Consider the following 26,694-nt stretch of genomic DNA (forward strand, 5'->3'; position numbering starts at 1 on the left):
TGACCAGCTTTGAACATTGATCCTCAGATCTCAGCCTCCTGAGTAGCTAGGATTACAGGCATGTGCCAGTGTGCCCAACGGGAACAATTATTTTCAAGAAAATATTTTCAAGTACAAAGCTACCTTCCTTTTATGGGAGATTCCTATGAAAAATAAAGCAGACCAGAGGAACAGGTAAAGATAGCAACAGAGGAGTGAATGCAGTTTGAAGATTTAGAACTGGAGGCTTCTATTATGGTAGGGTCCAATGGCATTCAGAATTCTAATCATACCCAGTAGAAATGTTTGTTTCTCTCAAAAGCCATGAAGCCCGTGGAAGCCATTTAGTGTTATTTGTTGTAATTGTTTCATTGTTGTGCTTTTTCAAAAAAAATGTATGTTGTCATAATGACACATGGCAATTACTCACATTTTTGTTTGTTTCAAAGAACACATTAAGATCAAGAGATGTTTCAGGTCTTAGATTCTGTCATTTTTGTTATCTCAAGTCTTTAGCCCCAAATTTCAGTAATTGTAGACATCCTTAAAGTTCTCAACTTGAGGGCCACAGCCCTGCAAACCAAACAGCCTCACTTTTCAAGATTTTCTGGTGTCCATTATGGAAGGGTCTGATTACCTATTAAAAGCTGTGGTCTCTGTGGGGGCTGGCATTGTGGGAGTGGTGCTGCTTTTCCCTAATTCTTCCCCTGTGAATGCTTCCTAGAGCTCTCTTCCCTCCCACTTTGAATCAGTAAGTTCCTCCATCTGAGTCATAGCATTGATTTGCATAATAATCAGAGCAAACCCCCAATAAGCAATTAAGTGAATGAATGACTATGAATCATGGCAAGATATTGAAAAATTGGAGTTCCGCTATGACAAATTTTAATTAATGTGAACATGAAATATTTATGACTTCTAGTAATAGTCACAGAAAAGATCCCAGAATAGAGATTGTTTCTACTTAGACTACAGTTTTCTCTTCCTTTGTGTTTCCTTTATGCTACATGAGTTTTTGTAATATCCTATTATCTTTTATGTTTTCCTTTTTCTACCACAATTCTACTTATCTTTTAAGTCCTAATTTAAGCTGTACAATTTTTCAAGTCATCCAAATCCATATGCACTTAATTTCTCTGAAATTTTAGCACTTACTTTAATTAACCCTGACCTGCTTTGACACATCTCCTGTGCTAAAGTATTATTTTTAACTTAACACAGTTTACTGTACATTTACTACCAGTGTTGTACAGCAGTAGGTGCTAGGTAGGAGCAATAGGATGAAAATGAGAAGAAGCAAGCTCTTTGTTAAAATATGCAGTATGTCAGGATTACGAAACAATGTAAAAAGTGATTGAGGTCAGAATTACTGAATGGAGAGCACATCATTTGAGACTGGTTAAAACCAGTCTCTTGAAATGATTCCCCTTGAAGAGGAGTAGGACACCAGAAAGTGAATGGAATATAATTATGACTAATGGCTGTAGGAGGGAAAGGGACTTGAGCCAAAAGGAATGAATTTTGAGGTATGATAAGGGAAAGAATGTGACATTATCTCAGTATCTTGAGTTTGAGGTTGCAAAGAACGACTGAAATTTCCTGAAAGGTTCCGTATGCCATGCAAGCTGGGTAGTAAAGAACAGTTTCCTAATGATGTCTGTTCCTCTGGCACCAGGGAACATAGCAGAAAGGATCCTGCAGATGTCCCTAAAGGAGTACTCTTTGGGTGGAAAATTTACTCTGGATTAGCTAGGAGGACCCAGTATAATTACAAGGGTAGTTATATAAAGGGAAGGGAAAGGGTTAAAGCAGGAAATGTGTTCATGAGAGTAGATCTGAGGGAGCAGAAGTCAGAGGGTGGGGGGTGTGAAAGCTGCTCTGTTACAGCTCTGATGGTGGAGGAGGGCAGTTAAGAGCTGATAATGCACACAGAACCCAGAAGAAGGAAAAGGTAAGAAGAAAGATTCTTTTCTAGATCCTCCAGAGAACTCAGCCTGACATCATCTTGACATTGACCTGTTCAGACTTCTAGTCTCCGCAATATATTTGTGTTGATATAAGTCATTGGATTTGTGGCAATTGGTTACAGGAGCAACAGGAAAATAGCATATGACATTTTGCTCCTTAGTTTGCTTTTTAACTTTGCATAGGTCAATGTAGGTAAGGTTTCTGTTAGCGCCTGGGTGTTAATCTTAGTTTTCATATTTCCCAGTGTCTTTCAGAGATAGTATGGGGCTGTGTTCAGTAAGTCTTACTAGGTGGTGTATTTCACAGTGGGTCCATGAAGTCTTAGTTGGCTGTGTATTTCATGTCACCCAACTTGAAGTGGAGCAACTGTCACATAATAACTGCTACGGTAGCGAGGTGATCTGTCTACTAGAGGGTCACATTTTGGGGACATGGTCCCCAGTGTATCTATACTAACAGTGGTGGTACCTTTAAGAAGTGGATCCTAGTAAGATGTGGGCAGGTCTGCCTTTTGAAAGGGTTACAGTAGTTCCTTTGTTACCTTGAGACATGATAGTTCTTATCAGAATGAGTTTTTTTCCTCTCTCAACATGTGATTACTCATTCCCCACATGCTCCTACTAGGATGTGATATACTTAGAGGAACCCTTGCCAGAGCTGGCACATGCTATTTGCTATGCCAAATTGTTAGGTAAAGAAGCCTCTTTTTTCATATGATTTTTATTGTAATTAATACATTATATTCACCAGATAGAAAGTATATTACATTAATATTCTTTCTCATGTTTTAGTCCCCATTTCCCTCCTCCACCCCCACCCCTCATCTTGTTTTCCCCCCTTCCCTACCCGATTTCAAATAACCAGATAAACATATAGACAATATATCAGATAACAAGGAAAAATGCTGTAACAATATGAAATAACCAAGGGACAGCAAAAGAGATGAGAGATAACATAGTACCTTAAGGACAACAATCACTCATTATATGGCTTTTGTTTCTATATCTTGGAAGTCCTTTCATTTAGCATCATATTATATGGCCTTATGTATCTAGGTTTTGTTGTATTATAAATCTCTGCTAGGAGAGCCCAAGGTTTCTACTGATTATGACAAATGAGGGAAACCATTGAGCCTATGTTCCTTTGAGTCTGGCTTACTTCACTTAATAGGATTTTTTTCTAAGTCTTTCCATTTCCTTACAAATGAGGCCATGTCGTTCTTTCTTGACAGCATCATAGAATTCCATTGTGTATAAATACCACATCTTGTTGATCCACTCATCAACTGAGGGGCATCTGGGTTGGTTCCATATCTTTGCTATGGTAAATAGTGAAGAAGCCTCTTTTTAATTTTAATAGCTTTCAAGTCAGGCACCAGTGTCTCATGCCTGTAATCCTAGCTACTTAGGAGGCTGAAATCTGAGGATCATGGTTTGAAGCCAGTCTGGGCAGGAAATTCTGTGAGACTGTTATCTCCAATTAACCATCAGAAAACCAGCAGTGGTGCTGTGTCTCAAAGCGGTAGAGTGCTATCCTTGAGCTCCCAGAGTACTACCCAGGCGCTAAGTTCAAGCCCCATGACCAACAATCCTCTACCCCGCCACCAAAAACTCTTGGAGTATTTATACAAAGAGGTTTTAATTCTACATGTCAACTTATGAATTCAATGCATCTCCATCAGTGTCATCCCTTCCATCATTCTTCCTACTCACCTGTCTCAGCCTCATCAATCCCTTCAAGTTACCAGCTTCCCATTTTCAGCTATGTGTATTCAATACTATGAATGTATTTCCCACCTTAATTGCTTCATTACAGTAATTAGAAATGGACTAACAGAATAAAGTTTTGACCAACAATGAACTGATGATATTCAGTGGTACATCGGTAGGATCTTATGGCCTAGAAACACCAGAGCCATTTCAGTTTGTGTTTATCACATTTTGTAATACTAACACATTGACAAAAGCACTTGATGATACATCTCTCAAAGCAAATCGCTGTTACGTGACATGACTGTGTATTATTTCATTTCTAGCTCTTCAGGTCTTTTTCAAAGGAATTATTCATCAATGTCCTCACTAGCACAAAGTATTCCTTTTCTCCTTATACCATCTTTATCTGAGGAAAATGTAGAAACATTTTCAGTTAAATCACAGAATGGGCACAATAGCTGGTTAAACTTTTCTTAACATCTGTTTTTATTCTTATTAAAACTCATGACAATTTAAACTCTCAATGATTCAGAGACCTGCTTATGGTCCATTCTATTCTACAGCAAATCCATTTTATCCTATTACTCTAGTATATTCCAAATACATAATGGTGTAGGGAGAAAATCATGGTAAAGGCAAAGATCTTATTTATCTTGCAGAACTCATTTGATTAGAAAATGGTATTATGTTGTTAAAGCTGAGAAAACACAAACACACTATTTACATACAAATATAAGCATTCTATTATACTTTGTAAATAGGAAACTAAGTATTTAAGTGCAGAGAAGGTAATTACATTAGTAAGGGAAGACAAGATCTTATTTTTGCTTCTGATGGTATATCATAAAATTAAGCCTCATTTTTACAATTTACTTTTGATCTTTTGAAAATGTCTGATGATATGTCAGAAGCATTTGTTTTTATTTGATTTTATGGAGCAGGAAATTTCAAAGTGGTCTGTTGCCTTACCAGCTTTCAAATACAGATTGAAATATCTGCTTGACATATGGACACATCCAGATATAAATATATTCAACCTCCTTGGGCAAAAATCTCTAGAACCAATGTTACTGGCTACACAATAAAATGACCTATTTAGGAAAAAGGTCAGTTGATTATTAAGTAAATCAAAATGGTAAAGAGCACAATTTCAGAAGGAATAAGATAGAAAAACATACACACAAGAGTCATGCAATCTACTCAATTTCCCCTAGTCTCCCCATTGTGTAGGAAGAGTCTAATTAAAACAAAAACAACACATCCATCCTTCTGAATTCATCCAGGCACTAAATTAAGTTGACAGTTATCTGTTTAGATTTGGAGCAGATTGTCCAATCCTTCAATCTGATTCCTATATCCCCTTTGGTTTAATGGGTCGGTGGTCCAATCTGAAATAGATGGAGCAGCTCTTCCTCTTTTCTGCAATCTTCCTAATAATAATCAGGACACACAATCCTTTGTTCCCTCAATTCAAGGAAGGATTATTTAGCTTCCTGTCTCCAGGAACTCCATGAGTGTCAGGAGTAAAAGTAATACCCATTTACATCCAATAATGATAATTCAAGGATTATCCATTCTATCATTCTCTTATCTTGAAATCATTTCCCTGTTACAATTTAAAAAGGACTGGTTATTTTTCTTTCCCCCTTTATTCTCTCATTCTATCTTCTATTTTGAACCATGTTAACAACATCTGGTATTAATGTGTCAGTAGTTTTGGATGTGGACATAAATATAAGGTGGGGAGTTGTTTGTGGGAGTAAAATGGAAAATGAAGGTAATAGAAAATTACATTATATGAGCATGAGAAAAGAATAAACATTAAAAACTACAGGTGGTGATAGGGATACAATGAATAACTGAGGTAAATATGATAAAAATATATTCTTATATACATGTGTAGATGCCATAATGAAAACACATGGCTATAATAAAAGCCACGAAACATATATAATAAAAATAAGGGAAATCCTTTGAACCCCAAAGATAAGTAAGCATTGCTTGGCTTGTATCCAAGTGGATCTCTCTCAGCTGTGTGCTGTCATAGCTCTTTCCTTTTGGTTGGTCATGGGGCTTGAACTCTAGACCTGGACACTCTCCCTGATCTCTTCAGCTCAGGGCTACTGCTCTACCACTTGAGCCACAGTGCCACTTCCCTGACGTAGCTCTTCTTTTTCACTTTTTTTTTGTAAAGAAAGCTGTATATAAGATTGCTTCATTTCTACATCTTCCCAATTGTTTCTTCCTTGTATTTGCCGTTTTCCTTTCCTACTTGGTGGGATTTGGCTTTCTGTTCAGGATCTTTTTGAGGTCTTTGTCTAGTTTCAGTCTGGTGATAACCACCTTGCTGGGATGAATGCCCATGTGGACAGTGGGCCATTGGACTTTTCCCACTGTCCCTCTTCAGTGTAGATGACATACTTCGTCCTGTAAACCTGCTGACCTTTCTAGTGCCCTCGTACAACCCGCACCTCATCATCCTTTCAGATGGGCATCGACCACACGTTGTACTTTGGTCTCAGCCCTTTGGAAAGAGGGGAAGACATAGTCTTCCTGCAAATGTGGAAAGGTCTATTGAAATGCCTTTTCTGGTTCTTGCTTGGGTCAAAAGTGACAAAGGGATTGAACTTCATTTTGGCTGCTCCTGCTTCAGTGATGGCTGGAAACAGGGCTGTTGTAGCTCTTGATAGCGCATCATACGCTGAAAATAAGACTATGCATGGTGTACTTTCCCTTTTCCTTTAACTTGAGGCTCTTACCGAACACCAATCAATGTTACTACTACAGATTTCTTCCTTCTGTGCTCATCATTCCAGCATTGTGAAATGGGGGAGCACCATGATGGTTTAATCTGTGATTGATGGCATATGCCCGGGTCCCCCTGTTTCCCCCAAACTATAGGAATGAATAAAATATTGGAATAATTTTCTAAAATATCCTAAATAACCATATGATGATGCGTAGCTTGTATGTCTTCCTTGTGGGCTCCTGGATTCCCAGCTGCAATGACAAGAGCCCTGACAACAAAAGTAGTGCCTCATTGATGGACCTGCTGTCCTGATGGACAACACAGCAGATGCTGCTGTGGGCTTCACGGTGCCAGGACATTCACTAGGGGCTGCTGCCTATCCATCCCATCGCTGAGGTGCTGACCGCACTGAGATGGGCAGAGCAATACGGGTCCTTGCTCAGTCAGCTTCCTAGTGGGCTCTTCAAACGCTGCTGCCATCCTTTCTCCTCTAAGAAAAATTTCAAGAGCTTTCCTGGAAGGTTTGGTTCAGAGGACTTGGCAAGGGAACCTCTCTAGAGCCACCTGTGCCATTTATCTAGCACTGGGGAAACTATATTGACTATAACTTTGCACCTACGGCCACCTCAAGGGGTGTCTCTGTAGGGTACAGGGAACAGATTTGGCTCTCTGGGGTTATGCAGTGTGTGAGAGCATGGACAGGTGCCTGTGCCTGCATCTGTCCTAGAGCTTGAACTCAGGGCTTGGGCACTGTCACTGAGTGTTTGCGCTCAAGGATAGTACTCTATCACTTGAGCTGCAGGTCTACTTCTGGGTCTTTGTTCATTAATTAGAAATACGAGTCTCTAGGACTTTCCTGCCCTGGCTGCCTTTGATCTACAATCATCCCATCTCAGTCTAAGTAGCTAGGATTACAGGCAGTGAGCATTAACCTCCAGCTAACACTTCCTGTTCTTGAGGTTTGGGAATATCACTTACTGTTACTTCTAAATATGTAATTATTATGTCTTTTGTGCAAGTTCATTTTAGTTCCTAGGGTCTTAGGCAGCTGGGGAGATGGAGGTTAGTTTCCACATCTTATATACCTAAAAAAAATTGAATCAACATTAATTGAATGATGTGTGGATTTCTGATCAAAGATGAAACCTAATGTTAAAGAAAGCATGTCTATTTTGGGTGTGGTGATGTGTACCTATAAGCCACGCTCACATAAGGATGAGGCAGAAGAATTGTACATTCAAAGCCAGCCTGGGACAAATAGTGAGATCCTGTCTCATATAAAAAAGCAAGAAAAGGAGAAAAGAAGGAAGAGGAGGGAGGGAAAAAAAAGGAAGAAGAGAAGGAGGGAAGGAAGGAAGCGCTTATTCTTGTAGCTTCTAACTTTCTTTTTTTGCCAGTCCTGGACCTTCACTTCAGGGCCTAAGCACTGTTTTGGGGCTTTCTCAAGACTTGAGCCACAGTACCACTTCTAGGTTTTTTCCTATTTATGTGGTACTGAGGAATCAAACCCTGGTCTTCGTGCATGCTAGGCAAGCACTGTACCACTAGGCCAAACTCTCAGCCCTAACTAACAATAGTTTTATGAGAGCACTTAAAGATGTTTATAGTAAATACAGGCCTCCTAAGATGTCATGCTTGACTGACAGTTGGAAGCAAACACACTGCCACAATACAAACAAACAGAATATAAATGTTTCAGAACTAGATCATCATGTCACACTCTGCCCTGAGTGAGACACAAAGATGTCTCCTCACTAGCTGAACTGGAAGCATCTCCTAAACAAGGTGATCATGGAGTTCCATAACAATGGGGTGGAATTCTTGTAACTAATGGGGTTTATAAGAATTCCATGTATTACTAAGTGAAAGCTCACTGTGCCAAGCATGTTCTAAAGGCTCATAAGGATTCAGTTATTTAAGTCTCATAAGCATCCTATGATATTGTTAATGTTACAGATAAGGAAATCAAGGGTTTGAAAAATTAAGTGTCATGCTTAAGATGACTGAGTCAGAAAATACCACTGGATCAGGTCTCAAACTCTCCTGTTTTCAGCCTCAGGATCAGAACATTCGACCTCTTATTAGTCTCTGGTCTGTGGGACATATGTATATTTAGCCAACTCAGGCCACCGGGGAGTTCACACTCAGTTGTCAATGCTCCAACCCTAACAACTGTTTATCTGATTGCAAGTCTCCTTGGTAAGGCTCAAGGAGTATTCTGGGTGTGTGTGTGTGTGTGTGTGTGTGTGTGTGTGTGTGTGTGTGTGTGTGTGTGCATGCTAGCGCTGAAACTTGAACTCAGAGCATCTCAATTTCACTTAGATTTTCTGCTCAAGACTGGCACTCTACTACTTAATCCATACTTCTACTTCTAGCATATTGCTGGTTAATTTGAGATGAGTCTCTTTGACTTTTCTTCTCTAGCTGGCTCCAATCTTCAAACTTCAGAACTCAGTCTTGAGTAGTTAGGATATATGCCTTTAAAAAATCTTAGTTTTACTGGAGAACATCTTTATGATGTTTCTCACTATCCTTACACTCACCATTACATGAGAGTTTCTACAATACTTTCCTATTCATAATCAGCATCACTGAAGGCAGGAAGGATGTGCAATGTTATACAAGTTTTCCCCTTTCTTCCTTCCTTTCTTTCCTCTTTCCTTCTCTTCTCTCCTTTCTCTCTTCTCTCTCTTCTCTCTCTTCTTTCCTCTCTTCTCTCCTTTCCTTCTTTGACAGGGTCTGGAAGTGTAGCCCAGGGTAATCTCAAACTTATTATTCTCCTGTTTCAGTCACCCAAGTACTAGGATTCCAGGCATGTGTCACTGTGCCTGACTTTGGTTATTGTTTTCATACAACGGGGTGAAAGTGTTTAAATGATTTTTTAAAAATGAGATGGACCCTATTATTTTCTCTCTGTGAAAAGAAAAAAAAAGGCTAGCTGGGATTATCAGAGAAACTGAATAATGTAATATTGCAGTTGAAAAAGTCTCCAGAGATCTTGTTTTTAAACTGTCCTCATTGTGCAGATGAACAAAAAGAATGTTAAAGAGGATTGTTTGCGGTTTTAGAGTTTGGATCTAGTCAAGGAGTACAAACCATTCATTTTATGCCCTGCTACTCCTCCGTGATAAGAATGTGATACTTACTATTGGAAACCAAGGGAAAATCTCTCTAGAAAATAAATGCTCCAATTTCTCCAACTTCTAAATAGCTAAGCCTGATTGTACATGATTTAAATGAAATATAAGATGAAACTTTCCATATAACAGATAGGTCCTCATCAGGCCTAATGTTGTCATGTTGCTGGCTGATAATACTAGCAGTCTTTGCTTTTGATTATTTATTTAAAGATTATTTATTTAAGATCTCACAGTTATGGTCCTAATCTCTTAGTCCTTGCTTCTCCCAGTGGTACAAAGGCATCCTTGGACTTCCATTCTCCCCTCCCCTCTGTGCCTACACTAGACCACGGGAGCTGTGTCCATGGAATACAGCTGGCTAAGAGCTCTGGTTCTTGTGAGTATGGACTCTCAGGCAGGGTCTCTGCCAGAATGCCTTGCTATCTGGCTGTCTTCTGGGTATGAAGCTCCATCATAACTGACCTTTGGTCCCTGTGACAAATATCTAAGGGAACATATTGTGAGGAAAGGTTCACACTGGTTCTCAGAGCTGGAGATTTCAGTCTGTGGTGGGTTGGGATTATTGCTGAGGCCTGAGGTGAGGCAAAGCATCGTGACAGCCAATGTATGGAACAGAACAAAGCTGCTTACCTCGTGATAGCCAGGAAGCAGAGAGAGTGAAGGGAAGGACTCCAAGATGGTACATCTCAAAGGCATACCTCAGTGATCTTCCTCTAGGTAGGCCCCACCTCCTAAGGCTTCCAGAGCCTTCCCAAATGGTACCACCAAGTTTTCATCAATGCACTTTGAAGACATTGCATGTTCAAACTACAACAGCCTAATCAGCCTGGGATAAAGGGATAAACCACACAGGCATGGAGAGCTTTGCGTTGACCCTGGTAGCAGGACGTTTAGAAGTGAGGCCAGGAGGCTCTTTCATCCCTTGCCTTCTTTCACTTTCCCCATAGCAACTATTTTGAGTGTTAAATATTAGTTACAATGTGCCTCATTAATACTGGCTTTCAAGTCAATCTAAGTCTTATATAGTTGAAAGAGTTTTATGCAAAGGACAAATGAAATGAGAATTTAATATTCAGACCTCCCTAAGATAAATATGTGATAGAGACTGGTTTTGTTTTAGATGGATAGACAGGCTGAGTCTCAAGTTCTAGAATCTGCTTCCTGACGTAGAGGTGAGAAACAATGAGGGGCTAAGATTAAAGATGCTCTGGTGGGGCCAGGAGTTTGGCCTAGTGGTAGAGTGCTTGCCTAGCATGCATGAAGATGGGGGTTTGATTCCTTGGTACCACATACTTAGAAAAAGCCAGAAGTGGTGCTGAGGCTCAAGTGGTAGAGTTCTGGCCTTGAGAAAAATCCAAAGACAGTCCTCAGGCCCTGAGCTTAAGCCCAGGACTGGCAAAAAAAAAAAAAAGATGCTCTGGTGTTCTGGAAGTCTTTACAAGATTGAAGTCTTTTCTCTGTCATTGATACTACTGAGATAGACTACTGTTCCCCAAAAGAAAAACCTAAGGACAAACAAAAGATTATACAATAAGCATTAGGGCCCAGTAATGAGCTTCAAACATTACGGAAACATCTTAGTAAAGGAATTAATGAAGGTGAGTCAGGTATTGATGGCTCACCCCGTCATCCGAGCTACTCAGGAGGCTGAGACCCAGAGGATCTCAGTTTGAAATCAGCCTGGCAAGAAAAGCCCACAAGGCTTCATCCAGTGAATAGTAAAATGCCTTACTAGAGGCAGGGCTCAAGTGGCAAAATAGCAGCTAAGCAAGCACCCCAAGCAAGCAGAAGGCTTCTGAGTTCACCCTCTCACATACAGAATCAGTTCATTTGGCAACCATCACAATTTCTTTTTCTTCAGGTAATCTTACTGACTATATACAGGAGAATAGCTCATGGCATGGCATGCTGATACTTTTTGTATGTGTGTGGATTGTGGGACTTGAACTGTGAGCCTGGGCGTTGTCCCTGAGATCTTCAGCTCAAAGCTACCACCCTACCCCTAGAGCCATAGCACCACTTCCGACTATGCCAACTTCTAGTTCTTTACAAGAAGCTCCAAACTTCAAAATAATTTATGTTTCAAAATTTGGATACTCTATTGTTCTCCCTCAACCAACTCTATGCTCAAGTTGGCAAGGTGAAATCAATGAAGAAACAACTGACCAAACCCATTTTTTCACATTTTCCATCTTTCCACCATCCATGAAATGACTCACTTTCTTCTAGTCCTGCTGTACCCCAAAAATACAAATGTACAGGAACACCTATGCTCCTTTCACAGTAGATCATGGGCTTATAATAGCCATAATAGATATTTAATAAGAATTCCATTTACATAAAATTTACAGAAAAGGCAGCTTAGGAGGCGTGCATTTGCAGGTGTTCTTACACAACAGCTACACACTTGTTATCAGATCTGGTCCTTTCTTCATGAAATGTGAAACTCTGTGCTAAGATACCAGTGGTGAATTTGTAAGGAAATGGAAAGACTTAGAAAAAATCATATTAAGTTAAGTAAGCCAGACTCAAAGGAACATAGGCTCAATGGTTTCCCTCATTTGTTATAATCAGTAGAAACCTTGGGCTCTCCTAGCAGAGATTTGCAATAGAGCAAAACCTTCATACATAAGGCCATATAGGATGAGGCTAAATGAAAGGACCTCCAGGATATAGAAACAAAAACCATATAATGAGTGATTGTTGTCCTTAATGTACTCTGTTCTCATCTCTTTTGCTGTCCCTTGGTTATCTCATATTGTTACAGTAATTCACCTTGTTATGTGATATATTATATATATGCATATTTGGTTATTTGAAGTCAGATAGGGAAGGGGGGAAAACAAGATGAGGGATGGGGGTGGTGGGAGGAAAATGGGGACCAAGACATGAGAAAGAGTATCAATGTATGTGAAGTAATACACCTATCTGGTGAATATAATGTAACCCTTGTATTAATTATAATAAAATATATGAAAAAAAGAAATCTGTGGTGAGAATGGTATAAATTAAAAGATTAACCAAAGTCAGAAAAATGGTATAAGAACCTTTATGATGACTGAAGGCAAAATTAAAGAGAGTCTTTAGTTGTAAAATATCATGACTTTTAGCATGAGTGTAGCACATCTTATATTAAAAAGAAAAAGCACTAACTTTTGTTCTCTTGAATAACTTTGCAAACTTTTTATTCTCTTTGAATATCTTTTCTTTTTGAACTCTGTATGCTATCTCTCATTTCAAAGAGTGCGCTTTTTTTTTCTTCTACTTTTTTGGTTTTTTTTTTTTTTTCAAACAACTTCGTAGTTTCTGTTCTGGTAGAGATGTAACTCCTTAACTTTATATCTTATATCTTGGGCTGAACTTATATTTCATCCTTCAAACTAATCTTTCTTTCTTTCTTTCTTTCTTTCTTTCTTTCTTTCTTTCTTTCTTTCTTTCTTTTTTTGTGGGTTTATGACCCACAGGCTTGATCTCAGCCTGGGTGCTATCCCTGAGCTCTTCAGGTCAAGGCTACCGCCCTACCCTTGAGCCAAGCCCCACTTCCATTTTCTAGAGGTTAATTGGAGATAAGAGTCTCAGGTATTTTTGTGCCTGGTCTGGCTTTGAACCTTGATCCTCAGATCTCAGCCTCCTGAGTAGCTAGAATTACAGGTGTGAGCCATCACGCCCAGCTTCTTTCAAACTAGTCTTTCTAAAATAAGTTGTTTTTTAAAGTAGACCTGCTGTAGCTAAAAGGACACAATAATTATGTATGAGGCACAATTTGGGAATAAAACAGCTCATTACATGGTATCATTAAAAAATTAACTCAAGTAAATCTCAGTCCCTATAGTCCTATTCCTTATCACTATCTCCAGGACTTTTTAACACACCTCACTGTCTAATTTTAGTTTTTGCTATCTTCAGCATTTTTTGCATACCATGTATAATATTTCCTATCTTGCCATTATCTTTAGTTTTCAGAAGAGAAATGAGGGTGGAAGAGACTACTTTGTCAAAGTTTATAGCAATCATGGGAGGTAAACCATGATCTTGGCCCCACCCCCATTTTTAATCGACAACGAGTATATAGTATAATGAATTTGTCTCGCTTTACTAGTTTCATTAATTTTGACCACACTCATCCCCTGGGATGTGCAATGTGAGCAGTGCTTGGTGGGAAGCTGGTCTCTTATGCATGTGGCATCAGCTAATGAGCTAGCTCAAGTGTGTGCGTTTAGAGTGTCTAAGAGGAGGCTGGATCCTAACCATAATTATTTCAAAAGACAGAAAAAGAAGTGGCCGGTTTCTGAATGCCTGGGCCCCCAGACTAGTGCTGTTCTACCTCTGTAATCTACAAATCCAAAGTGTTACACAGCCCAGATTCCAAAGAAGTGATGGATTCCAACTGTTAATTAAGAGAGTAACCAAAACTTGGAGGGCCCTGTTGCAAAACTTTAAAATGTTTCTAGATTTCTTTCACAGATGTGATTTCCTTCACAGATGTGATTTCCTTCAGTTGTGCAATTCCTCAACTGAAGAATACTCTTATCCTCTGTGACTTTGAATACTTCCAGTGGTGGCTTTTCAAAAGAGAAATCCATCCCATCCCCCATCTTCCTTCATTGTTGTGTAGTGTTATTGCTGTTGCTTCTTCATCAAGATGCTATGTTTGGATATGGTTTTGAGGGGGTTCCTTGAAGTCTCATGGGATGGAAACCTGGTCTCCAGTGTATTGGAGGTACTGGAATTGTTAAGAGGTAGGGCCTGATCAGGAGGTTAATTAGGTCACTAGAGTGACCTCTTGGAAAAGATGAATTTAGTTTTTACTAGGCTCCCTTTAGTTCCTGTGAGAGCAGATTGCTTCTGAACCTCTCTGGGTTCTTTTATAGCCATGTAATCTGCCTTGTAGATGTTTCTCCTATGTGTGATGTAGCAATAGGCACTCAAGCTTACTGTTTGGCTATACTGGACCTCCGAAATAGTGACTTCTCATTTTTAAACAAAATGTCCAGCCTCAGGTATTTTATTAAGGCAAAAGAAAATGGAATAAAATGGTAGATTATTTTGAGTTATGAATGCAGAATTTGATATTAAAAAGTAGCCACTTTCATGTCTTGTTTCAGTGTTTTTAGGCAGGTTTCCCTTTCTAAAACAGCATTTATAATTTTTTATTTTGCCAGTCCTGGGCTTGGGCTCAGGGCCTGAGCACTGTCCTTGGAATTTTCTCAAGGCTAGAGCTCTACCACTTGAGTCACAGCACCACTTCCAGCTTTTTCTAAGTATGTGGTACCAAGGAATCAAACCCAGGTCTTCGTGCATGCTAGGCAAGCACTCTACCACTAGGCCAAACTTCCAGCCCCAGCATTTATAATTTTGTGTCTTAACTTTATGTCTAATTTTAGGTCTTTTCCTTATTACTCAATGGCCTCAATGGCCTCAGTAATTTCTCAGTTCTACTTTAATTAGGGATTTGGAGAATATCATCAACTTAGCATGATCTTTTGCTAATCTTCTGTTTGCTTAGCAACAAAACAGGCCTGAAGGTTTTACTTGATGCAAGCAGATTTTCACCCTATTTAAACAATTTCAACAATTTTTCTCTCTTTATGAAGCTGTGATTCTATCAGTTATGTCTTTTGAGCAAGAATTTGGACAAGAGATTTTCTTACCAGTTATTTCTTAGACAGAATTTCTCCTCCCCATCTCCCCCAGCCCTGTTAGCTCCGTTTTGGTCAAATGAAGTTACATCAAAGCCTTCTCCTCCTTTGCTGCTTCTATTGGTTCATCCTCCTTTTCCACAGCATTTGCAAACACAAGGATAGATGATATTCCTCGTTCTACAGCAGACATTAGCAATCTATCACAGCTATCTTTTCCACTAAAGCTGCATATGGGTCCACTTGCTTGCCAGGCAGTTATTGTCCATTTTAGAAATGAGGCTTGTCCAATTTCCAAGACATGGACCATTCCCTCTCTCTGGAACATGCCATCTTCAACTATGACAATGAACACTTTCTCATTTATTACATCTTGCTCTGTATTCCTTATTCTTCATGGAAGCTTCCTGCTGTTCAGCCTGTCTTCACTTATTGATATACTTGGTACCCCTTGTTACTGGGATCGTGTTCTAACTCCTTGAACCTAACCACCACGTCTTTGAGACTCATGTCATGTTATGAGGTAGAAGTCCTGGTGTTGACTTGAATTCTAGTCCTGACAGAAGACTTATACATTAACCTACAGCCTCACTTATAAGCTCTCCCTTACATGTGGGGGCTGGGATCCTATTTCTTTTTTGTATATGCTTTATGATATCAAATTGCTCTATACATATCTCTACAACTGAGTGGGAGTGGGGCACGCGATTCCAAGATCAAATCCTTTGTATCTGTCTAAAACACGTTTCTTGCATACTTTTAGAAAACCCCAAAGAAATTATTCAAGTAGTTCTCTTTTTTCCATAATTATTTTGTTGGTAGTGGTTGGTTGTAGAGCTTGTACCCAGGGTTTGGGCATTGTCCCTGAGCTCTTCAGCTCACAACTAGAGCTCTAGCACTTTGAGTCACAGATTAACTTCTGTTATTCTGGTGTTTAATTAGAGATAAGTATCTCATGGCCTTACCAGACCTGGCTGGCTTTCTTTGAACCATTATCCTCAGGTCTCAGGCTCCTGAGTATCTAGGATTACAGATGTGAGCCACCAGTACTTTGCTCTCCCATAATTCTTAAGGCTATCTTCTAGTGCTTTTAATAAATTCTGATCTATACTATTTGGTTCCTTGCTATCAGAGTGACATTTAGGAAAATTAAACAAATTTTTCTAATACATTTTGCTGTCTTGTTGGTAGATCCTACTATACGTTCTGGTACCAAGTGCCCTTTCCAGATCTGGAGTCATTCTTACAAGACCATTTCCCCATGGGCCACCCTTCTACATTTGCCAGATCACTTCTCAGCTCTAGACTACCTGGATGGCTTCCTTTCAGTCAAATGTGAACAGCCAATACTGGACTAGGGCATTAGAAAAGACTGGATTCCAACTGTTTCAGGAGGCCTTTGAATATAAATAAGGCTAGTTTTGGGCAGCTGAGTTTGTACATGAGTTCTAGCAGGGGCAAGGACCAGTTGGCCCATGGGCCATAAGAGCTACAAAATCTCTTGGTACATAATAGGACTGACACATATGCTTCTTGTCAGCTGCCCTTAGCTGAGGAGTCTGCTTGTATTGATAATTGTGTTGCCTGTGAATGATGACATAAATGTCAACATGTCCTTGGGCAGAAAAGAGGTTCCCATGCTTGTAATAAAGACAGAAGTGTGTATCTCTTCTTTCTTTTGGTACATTGCACGACAAGTAGGGATCTACAGATACACAAGAGGAATCTTCAAAGTATTGTAGCTGATACTTAGAAGAAAAACTGAAGGAGGTGGTAAGAATGTAAATGGCACTAGATAATAAACTACTGAGTATTACAAAGGCTACACTTTCAATTTTGTGGCTTTACTTCTGAGTCAAATTCTGTAATGATTCTAGGAGTAAGACATCTGCTGTCTATGCTTTTTCTTTCTGAATGTGCCTATGTCAAAAATTCAGAGCTATTTCAGATTTACAATGAGATTTCTAGGAAATATGTACTTAATTAGAATGGGGGAATTCTTTCTTAACCCCTTTGGATTGTATTGAATCCAATGCTGCGGTTTTTCTTCTTTTTATTAACTATCTATCACAGAAATCCTTTCTCAACTATGCATCTGACAACACACTTTTATTTGCTGTTGGGTTTTAACAAAAGTCATGATGACAATAAAAGCTTTGAATTTGTCGCATACAGGGGCTTAAACCCAACAGCACCACCTTGTTTTCTTCTACATTAATTTCATGTGACAGTTAAGGATTTGTATAGTTGTGAGTCATCCTACAAGGTTCACATTTGCTCAGATTGCATAACTGTCATAGCGAAATTTGAAAGGACAATTTTTTTTGTGTTGAAAAGAATTTTAATGACGGAACACGTGCATCACAGCTCTTCTGAAATGATCTCAAATTTGAATCTATGCATTGTTTAGAATGTAGAGTCAGTTACTTGACATTTTCTTATTGTTTCAATGAAATATGTGTTGCCATATCAGTTTTTATCAAGAATTTCTCAACTGGATAGAAGTTTTTCAGTATCAAATAAATACTGACATGTCATGCCTGCCTTTAAATGAAAAAGATCTTCTACTCATTTAATCACTTTCTGTTATTCTTGAGAATTCTTCACATTTTCCATTTTATAAGGTACCATTTCTTATTTTTCAGTTATCTATTGTTGTATATTGATCTACCAACTTATTTCTGGAGAGAGGAAAAGTTTGTGTCAAGGCCATGTTAAACATTGAACTTACACAAGTATTCTGATACTCGTAAATAGTTCTTGGTGCTACCAGTGCTACCAGCTTTTGTGCTTTAGAGTTTCTTTCCCTCTCTTCTTTTTTCCTCCCTTTTTGTTCCTCTTAGTTGTGGGGCTTGAACTCGGGGCCTGGGCATTGGCCCTGAGCTCTTCAGCTCAAGGCTACTACCCTACCCCTGGGCCTGGGTGTTGTCCCAGGGCTCTTCAGCTCAAAGCTACCACTCTACACTTGAGCCTGGTTTTCTAGTGGTTAACTGGAGATAAGAATCTCATGGACTTTAGTCCCTGGGCTGGCTTTGAACCAAGATCTTCAGATCACAGTCTCCCGAGTAGTTAAGATTACAGGCATGAGCCAATGGGCCTGGCCTCTCTTCTTTATATTAGTTTTTCTAAGATTAATTGTTTTTGCCAGTCCTGGGACTTGAACTCAGAACCTGGGCACTGTCCTTGAGCTTTCTGAAGTCTAGTACTCTACCACTTGAGCTATAGCACTACTTTCAGCTTTTTCTGTATATGTGGTAACCAAGAAATCAAACCAAGGGCTTTGTGCATGCTAGGCAAGCATTCTACCAGAAGGCCAGACTCTTGGCCCCATCTACCATCTAAGCTTAGTTTTCATGCTGCTGGGGACTGACCTCAAGGCCTTCTACATGCTAGTTGAGTGCTACATCCTCAGCCCTACTGGACATTTTATTGCAGTATTCACTGCCACTGCACTATTTAAAATAGAATATCTCACTTAAAGAACAAATCAACTATGGATGCTAGAAAGAATCTACAGATGATGAAAGGCACTAAACTTTCCCTCAGTCTTCAAAGAAACAGATCCTGGTTTCCTATTTAATTTAGTTTGAACTGGTCTATGAGCTGCACTGATGGCTATAGCCACCATAGGCTTAAAGACCATGATTTCTTTTATCCCATGAAGCCAAGTGCTATATAATGAAGCATGGATTAAACTTCTAAAAGATGGGAGAAGACTTGGGATAGGAGCAGTAACCCTCTCAGAAGGAACACTGGAGTCTCAGACCTAAGAGGGAAACCATCTGTCTTGTCAAACAGAGGTTTAGCCAAACGCATTTGATCAAGTAATTCCATTTAGCAACCCATGAAACAGAGGAACCACTCAGATGAGCCTTGCCTAAACAAATGGCAACTAATAATTGTTTCTAAGTCTTCAAGTTTTGGGGGTGGGTTGGTAAATAGCAATAGAAAACTGAAGTAGGAATAAAACCTGGATACATCTTTTCATTGATGCCCCTCCCATGACATAACAGGCCTGTTAAAATATCCATGATGATTAAACCCTAAGGCCATGATCTTTGTCTGTGTTACACCTTTGTTATCATTCTTACTGCACGATCTCAGATCTGCTCTTATTTAATGACTGACGTACAACTTCTTGGCTGAATAAAGATGATTTCCCTTTATTCCCCATGGAGCTGTTATCATCACTTTTCCTTATATTTGATTGCCATGTAGAATTGTTTCCACGCCATGACTCTATTCAGTCATCTGGGTAGCTCCCCAAGCCCCCCAGTTACTATGATCCCCTTGATGGGTTTACATAATTCTCCTTGCCCAGAATACTCTTCATACATCTGTACCATGGCCAGTCTGTGTTGCTGACTTCTGAATTTGAAGCACCAGAACAGCATTCCACATGGAGCAGGTCCTTTGTGAACATTCACTGGCTGAAGATTGCACACATCTGCTTTAGCTCTGGCTGGGTCCAGCTTCTTGGTATTGAGTATCCAGGACTCATTCCTTCTCCTCTCTTGAAGTGTAGGGTCTGGAAGCCTTGATATCGTTACACTTGTTTGTTAAAAATGTTCAAGCACAATTCTAATTTTGCTAGACAGATGCACTAGCATGAAATCTGGAGGAGAGAGAACCAACTCCTTCACCACCAGTCATGAGAGTTGGAGTCAAGGTTTCAGGAGATGTATTTGTTTTGTTGGGATTACCAGATACCTAAAACCCACTGCTTCTACAGCATCCTACCCTCTGGGTAGCATCTTTGGCAGTATGGTGTGAAGGCTTAGTGATGTCCTTCGTGGTTTCCTCTAACATTTACAATGTTTTTGGAAGGGTCTTTGTTCTATGTAAGAACTAGAATGGTTTTCACTGAGTTCTATCTAATGTGACACTAATATAGATTGCATTTCTGGCATAGATACACCTGTTCAAGGTCTGGATATTGGCAGAGAATAATAAATGCAATGATGAAAATAACAAATATTTAATGTTTACCATGTGACTGGAACTATTCTAAGTACTTTATATGTATTAGATTATTTAATCTACTCAACAACCTTATCGGTTGCTGCTGTTACTGTGGTTTTTTTAAACCAGTTGGGTAACTGAGAACAAACAAGCTCAGAAATTTGCTCAAAAATACTGTGTTAAATGATGAAAATAATGTAGCCTAATAAAAATACTGAATGAAAGATCCTAGGACTGCTTATATCTAATACTTTCTCCTGCCTAAATAATACCTGCTTACAGACTTTAAAAATGCAACAATTAGAGTTATTCAATTATTACAAATGCCCATAACATAACTACTTTGTATATTCTTCTTTAAATTTTTTTTTTGCCAGTCCTGGGCTTAAGCTCAGGGCCTGAGCACTGTCCTTGGATTTTTCTCAAGGCTAGACCTCTACCACTTAAGCCTCAGTACCACTTCCAGCTTTTTTGTATGTATGTGGTACCAAGGAATTGAACCCGGGTCTTTGTGAATGCTAGGCGAGCACTTTAACCAGTAGGCCAAACTCCCGGCCCACTTCTTTAAATTTTTTTTTAAAGACATTCTAGCTGGGCACTGGTGGCTTACACCTGTAATCCTGGCTACTCAGGAGACTAAGATCTGAGGATCATGGTTCAAAGCCAGCACAGGCCAGGCAAAAAAAATCAGAAAGTGGTGCTGTGGCTTAAGTAGTAGAGCATGAAGAGGCTCAGGGACAACACCCAGTCTTTGAGTTCAAGCACCAAGATCACATGAAAGAAAGAAAGAAAGAAAGAAAGAAAGAAAGAAAAGTATTTTTAGAGCATCAAAATAGCTGTATGTATATGTGTGTATATAGATGTGTGTATGTCTATTTTCTGATATATTTTTCCAGATTATTTATAGATTCTCAAAACTCATGAGTCATGGAAATGATTAAGATAGTAGAAAGGTCAGAATAATTATGGGGAAGAACTGACAGGTTTCATATGAATTTCTTAGTGCAGATATTTCTGCCTGTTGCCTTGGATTGCAGGTCAGAGGAAATGACCACTGATGTGAACCACTGTGTGAGTCTGTGGACAGATAGGAGAGTAACAACATGTTTTTGTTGTACCTTGCATGAAAATGGAGAAAAAGTTTCCCTTCCAAGAACACAGGGATACAGAGAAGAAAGTGGAGAGATGCAAAGTCATGTTTGTAAGAGAAATCTACAAGAGAACGAAGGGTCTAAACATCTGCTCGTGAGACTACTGCTCTCAAAGATGCCAGAACAGAAATCTGAGTGTGTAGGAAGATGCACAGAGGAAAAAAGCTGAGGTATTCTTTTCTCTTTGAAAATATTTATAAATACTCATACACAATATTACTAGACAAGCAGTGCTATTATTTATTTCTTAGGGAAGAAAACTGTATTCACCTGATGGCTTCAGTTGGAAGGAAAATCTAAACGCAACAGTCTAGCCCCTTTTTAATCTATTACAAGAAAATCTGCCCTTCTTCAAGTTGAGGGTCAGGTTTGCCCATTGGTGGAAGGACAGGTGGTTTGTGCCATATCCACTGTTGGCACTGTGTGAAGGGCAAGTGTGCAACTCTGGGTTCATTATTGAGAGACTCAAATGCATGGTTTAAAACATTCCTCAATGAAGGTCTTCACCCATTACCTAAAATGTCACAACCTCAAAGTTTGAGAATAAATGATTCTCTCTAATTCATGCAACAAAAATTTAAGGTGACCCGAGTCAATGGTAGCCAAACCAGACCCTGGTTGTCATGAAGCTACTTAAAATTTTTATCCACTTAGAACCTTGCTTTTGATACAATAGCCAGCAGCCGTATGTACTCTTTAAATTTAAGCCCATTAAATACGATTCAAAATCAGATTCTTTGTCATGCTAATTAATGCTCAGTAGCCAACCATGTATGACGGATGCCACCATAGCAGAGAAAGTCATATGTCATTACCAAAATGCCCTGCACAGCGTTGACTACAATGAAGTCATGTGTCCTCACAGACAGATATGTGATAGGGGACTGTTAACTCAGACTGCATATACTTATATGTATACATGTATACATACACACATATATAGCATGTATATATGCACATGCCACATGTATATACTATGTATGTATACATGTATGTAATATATGTATATATCATTTATATGAACTAGATGCATGCATTTTTCCTCAAAATCTAACTGAGGAGTAAGAGGCAGAGAATTCTTTTTTTTTCTTTTTTAATATATTTTTTATTGTAATTAATAGAAGGGTTACATTCTATTTGCCAGATAGAAGGTACATTACTTCACATACATTGATACCCTTTCTCATGTCTTGGTCCCCATTTCCCTCCCCCCACTCCTATCCCTCATCTTGTTTTCCCCCCTTCCCTATCCAATTTCAAATAACCAAATACAAATATATCCAATATATCAGATAATAAAGTGAGATACTGTAACAATATGAGATAACCAAGGGACAGCAAAAGAGATGACAGATAACATAGTACATTAAGGACAACAATCACTCATTATTTGGCTTTTGTTTCTATATCCTAGAGGTCCTTTCATTTAGCGTCATACTATATGGCCTTATGTATGCAGGTTTGAGGCAGAGAATTCTATCTCTCATTTATCCCAGAGGATCACAAACATGATTGTGAACTTGTATCACTTTTCATCTGTCACAAAGTTAACATATTATCTTTCTTTTGCATTCAGAATTTTTCTTAGTTTACTCTAAATTGATTCCAAATAGAAGAATGGAACAGTAGGGCCCTCAATCCCAAATAACCAGGAGAGAATCACATATGATTCTCTTCTCTACATATGCAGGCAATATTAAGAAAAAACACAATAGAGAAGTTTTTTTTTAAAAACATGCTTTAAAAATCATTGTTCCAAGAAGATATAAGTGCTGTTCTGGCAGTGATACAGTGGCTAAATGACTAGGAAACTTCTAAGGATTAATAAAGATGCGATGGCTGGGATTTCTAAGTTGGGTGGACTGTAGGAACAGGAAAAATCCAAGGCCTATCCATGTAAGCAAATCTGGGATAAGATCATTGCTTGTCCACAAGGAGTTTTCCCCAATATTTTCCATATAGTCAAGACTGGCTAGATAGTTCTGGATAGGGATAAGACCATTACAGTTCAGTACACACTGTGGTTTCCTTGGGTACCCCCAATGCTGCTGCTCAGTGGAAGCAAGTGGGTCAGGGAAGCCATGTTCCCTTCCCGCTATTCAGACTCTTGGAGCACCATAACCAAGTACTGGGCAGCATTTATCTACCATATTTGACTTAATTTCTTGTCCACAGGTGGGTGCACTATTGAAAGGATGTGACAGGTGCCTAGTTAGACTGGTCAAAAACCCATCAAGATAAGTATTTTGAGTGTCTTACATGTTTTAAGTTGTCTCAATCTCCTGTATAATTTCAGACAAATAGCTTAACATGGGCACAGCCTTAGTTTTCTCATCTGTAAAATAGAGAGAACACCCCTTGGTTCAGCAACCTCAGAAGTTATTTAATAGATGGAAATCAGTATTAAAATACATAATGAACTAACATATGTGAAGTTACTTTTCCATTCTGAAGACATGCTTTACCTTCATTGTGAATGGGAAACTTCCATACAAGTCTTATAAGGTAATACCTATTTAAAAAACAAAGAAAAAGAAAACAAAAAACCCAATAATCTGAGTCAATGCCTTGCTAGATTCTCAAAATATTTCTGAGGCTTCAACATAGAGTAGCTTTTATTTGGAACATAAATTAGATTTCTGCTTGTGAAGGAAAGCATGAGATAATGCCCTTTTGTCTTCATTTGACAGTGGAGAGGCCCTTCAGTATTGGCCAAGAATCTAATCTTGGATCGTTCCAAAACACAACCATTTGCTTTCTAAATTGCATCCATAAAGAGGTAACAGGAAAGTGCTTGCCTCAGAGAGAGCTTTTACCAAGATTTTAAGGCTTCATGCTCAGATCATTAAAAATAATCTGCCTTCTTTCAATATAGCATTTGGCCTTTCAATTTAAGCAACATTTGCAGTACTGTCTGTCTTGAAACTTTCCAGGTAAGTTTCACATTCCTGGCCTTTTAAGATTAGTATGGAAGCTGTCCAAAAATAAAACCAAAGATCAAAGGTTATCACTAGTTTCCTCACCCTGTTGGCTTACTTACTACATGCACGTGTTTTATCAAGCAACTAGGAAGTTGGAAGAAAGATAGGCATACATGTAAGGAAAAAATGACATCAATCTTGAATATTAATCCAATATTAAGCTCACAATATATATTTAGCATCAGTCAAGATGCTAAACCTAATTAACTACTGATGAATTAACAGAGTTCTCAGGGGATTGGAGAAGCAGCTTGTCCAAGGGACAAGGCAGTGATTTAGTTGGCATTGTATCCACAGATTTAAACACTTCATATGGCATTTTACAAAGCTCCAGAAAACTGAAAATTGCAAAACGAAACATTTTTCTAACATAATTATCTCCAACACTTAAAACATCTTACTAAAACAGTTTTTTTCTTTTTTTTTACAATTACTGATAACTTCACTTGCAGCTGAGATTGCATACTTGCATATATAATTTAGATTTAGGCAGAAATCCTGGATGCTATACTCAAGATAGAATGATTTATTAAAAGGGTAGCACTTTTTTTTTCTAAAAGTCTCCTCAGTGAAACTCAGTGAGAGCTGAGATGTAAACTCAAAAATGGAAAGCCCATCTACTTCCTCTTTTGAAGCATAGGTTTCCTCTAAACTTAGACAGTATATGTTGGCTGTGTAATTCTTTTTCACATTTATTTATCAGACCAGCTTCACCTGGAATTTTCTGTTTGGGGAAGTGATAATTTTCTAGAAAGTTAGGTTTGTTTGTCCTCTCTGAATTCTTTTCACAAGCAACCAGATCCGTGAGTTTCTAAATCAGGATCCCATGCAATGATTTGACTGTTACCTCCCTTTCATGTTTTTTTTTTATGACACCCAAAGCTCCTTTGAAAAAGTTAATTATGAAAATTCTCACATCTCGAGTCCTCTATAAACTCCTCTTTTACTATTTTTTTTTGTCTGCTAGAAAAGATTAACTCCTTCAGCGCTTTTCATTTCATTCCTAGTGAAAGACGTCCTTTCTTCCCTCTCACTTTCCCGGAATGAATGATAACATTAAGGACTGCCAAGGGAAAGGAGGTGATAATCATAAATCTGACATGGCACTTGGCCACTGTCACTTGTGACTGCAAATAAATCAACAAGTTTTCACTGAGCGCCTACCTTACTTGGCCTTGGGCAAGAACACCCCTGAATAGGCCTGGTGCTACAAGAGTTCAGCTCCTACTGAGCCACTACATCGGGCTATCCCAGGACCTCAAAGCGCCTGGCAGCCCACCAGGACTTCTGTTTATAGTGGACTACTCCAACCCCTTCAGGCGGAGGTTACAATCTACTCCATAAGAGGCGAGTTTTAAAGAATAACACCCCCCCCAAAAAAAAAGAAAAACCTCAGCCAGAATAAGCAGTAAAGGAGCCCAGAACAAGAGAGAAGCTACAATTTGTGTCTGAGATAATCAGGGAGGAGAAATTGCAGAGGGAAAAGGAAAATAAAAAGGGGTGTGGTGGTGGTGGTGGTGGTTGGAGTCTATCAGGAGCACCCGTAAACCCTCACTTTGACCTGGGGGAAGAGGATGGATGACCTAGAACCCAGCAGGAGAGCCGATCAGCAAGGAAGAAAAGTGATTTCGGGTCAGTTCCCACGCGCCCTGGGTTGCCCAGCTTCGGCTGGAGGGAGAGGGCGTTGGGGATGCGGGGACGCACTGGGCGGCCCCAGACTTCAGTGGCCGCCGCGCGGACAGACGGAAGGACGGACAAATCTTGCACCAAGGAACTTACCTTCGGGGTTGGCGCTGATGAAGACCCGGACGCTGCGGCCGGCGGGCACAAGGTGAGAAGGCAGAGCCGTGAGATTGCCCGAGAAAGCCGCTCGCCGAAGCGCGGAGTCCCGGGGACAGGGCAGCTTGGTGCCTGCGCCGGCCGGCCACATCGCCCTCGGGGAGGAACAGCCGCCAGGGCCACAGCCGCCTCCTGCTCCTGGGGATGGGGTCCGCGGCTGGGCGCAGCGGGCACGGGAAGAAGCGCTCGGGCGAGGTCTGCAGTCGGCAGAACTCACAGCCGCTCCAAGCCCGAGTCGAGGCTGGCGAGGTCCGGGGCGCGCACCGCCCGCGCGCAGGGAGCGGCCATGGGAACCCTTAGGTCCCGGTCGCCACGGCCTCTGGCCCGGGTGGGCGGCTGCCTTCGCTCGCTCGTCGCCGGGGATCGGCGCCGCAGCTGGCGGGAACGGGAGGTCAGTGCGGCGGCGGCTACGCGCGCACGGCGCCCGTTAGTGTGGCGAAGAGCCCGCTGGGGTGGCCGAGCCCGCGGCCATCTCCCCGCCCGCGCCCTCCGGGGGAGGTGGGGGCGTCCGGGCGGCGCGGGGCGGCGCGGAGCCCGAGCGGCTGACGACAGCAGAGCAAACTTTTGGAGAGGT

General features: G+C 40.1%; 1 protein-coding gene and 1 pseudogene across 1 annotated transcript in view; both read right to left on the reverse strand.

Moving 5' to 3' along the window:
- The window catches only part of Nwd2 (NACHT and WD repeat domain containing 2), a 124,001-nt gene extending 97,759 nt beyond the window's left edge, over positions 1-26,242 (reverse strand). The window contains exon 1 of the mRNA XM_090343729.1: positions 26,061-26,242. Coding sequence (XP_090199855.1) covers positions 26,061-26,211 — 151 coding nt within the window. The 5' untranslated portion in view covers positions 26,212-26,242. The remainder of the gene's footprint in view (positions 1-26,060) is intronic.
- On the reverse strand, positions 5,881-6,292 carry LOC150055880 (large ribosomal subunit protein uL24 pseudogene; annotated as a pseudogene).
- Positions 26,243-26,694: the final 452 nt, after the last annotated feature.

This window comes from Megascapheus bottae, chromosome 13 (genome assembly GCF_031878675.1).
Source record: "Megascapheus bottae isolate mThoBot1 chromosome 13, mThoBot2.hap1, whole genome shotgun sequence".
NCBI lineage: Eukaryota > Metazoa > Chordata > Mammalia > Rodentia > Geomyidae > Megascapheus > Megascapheus bottae.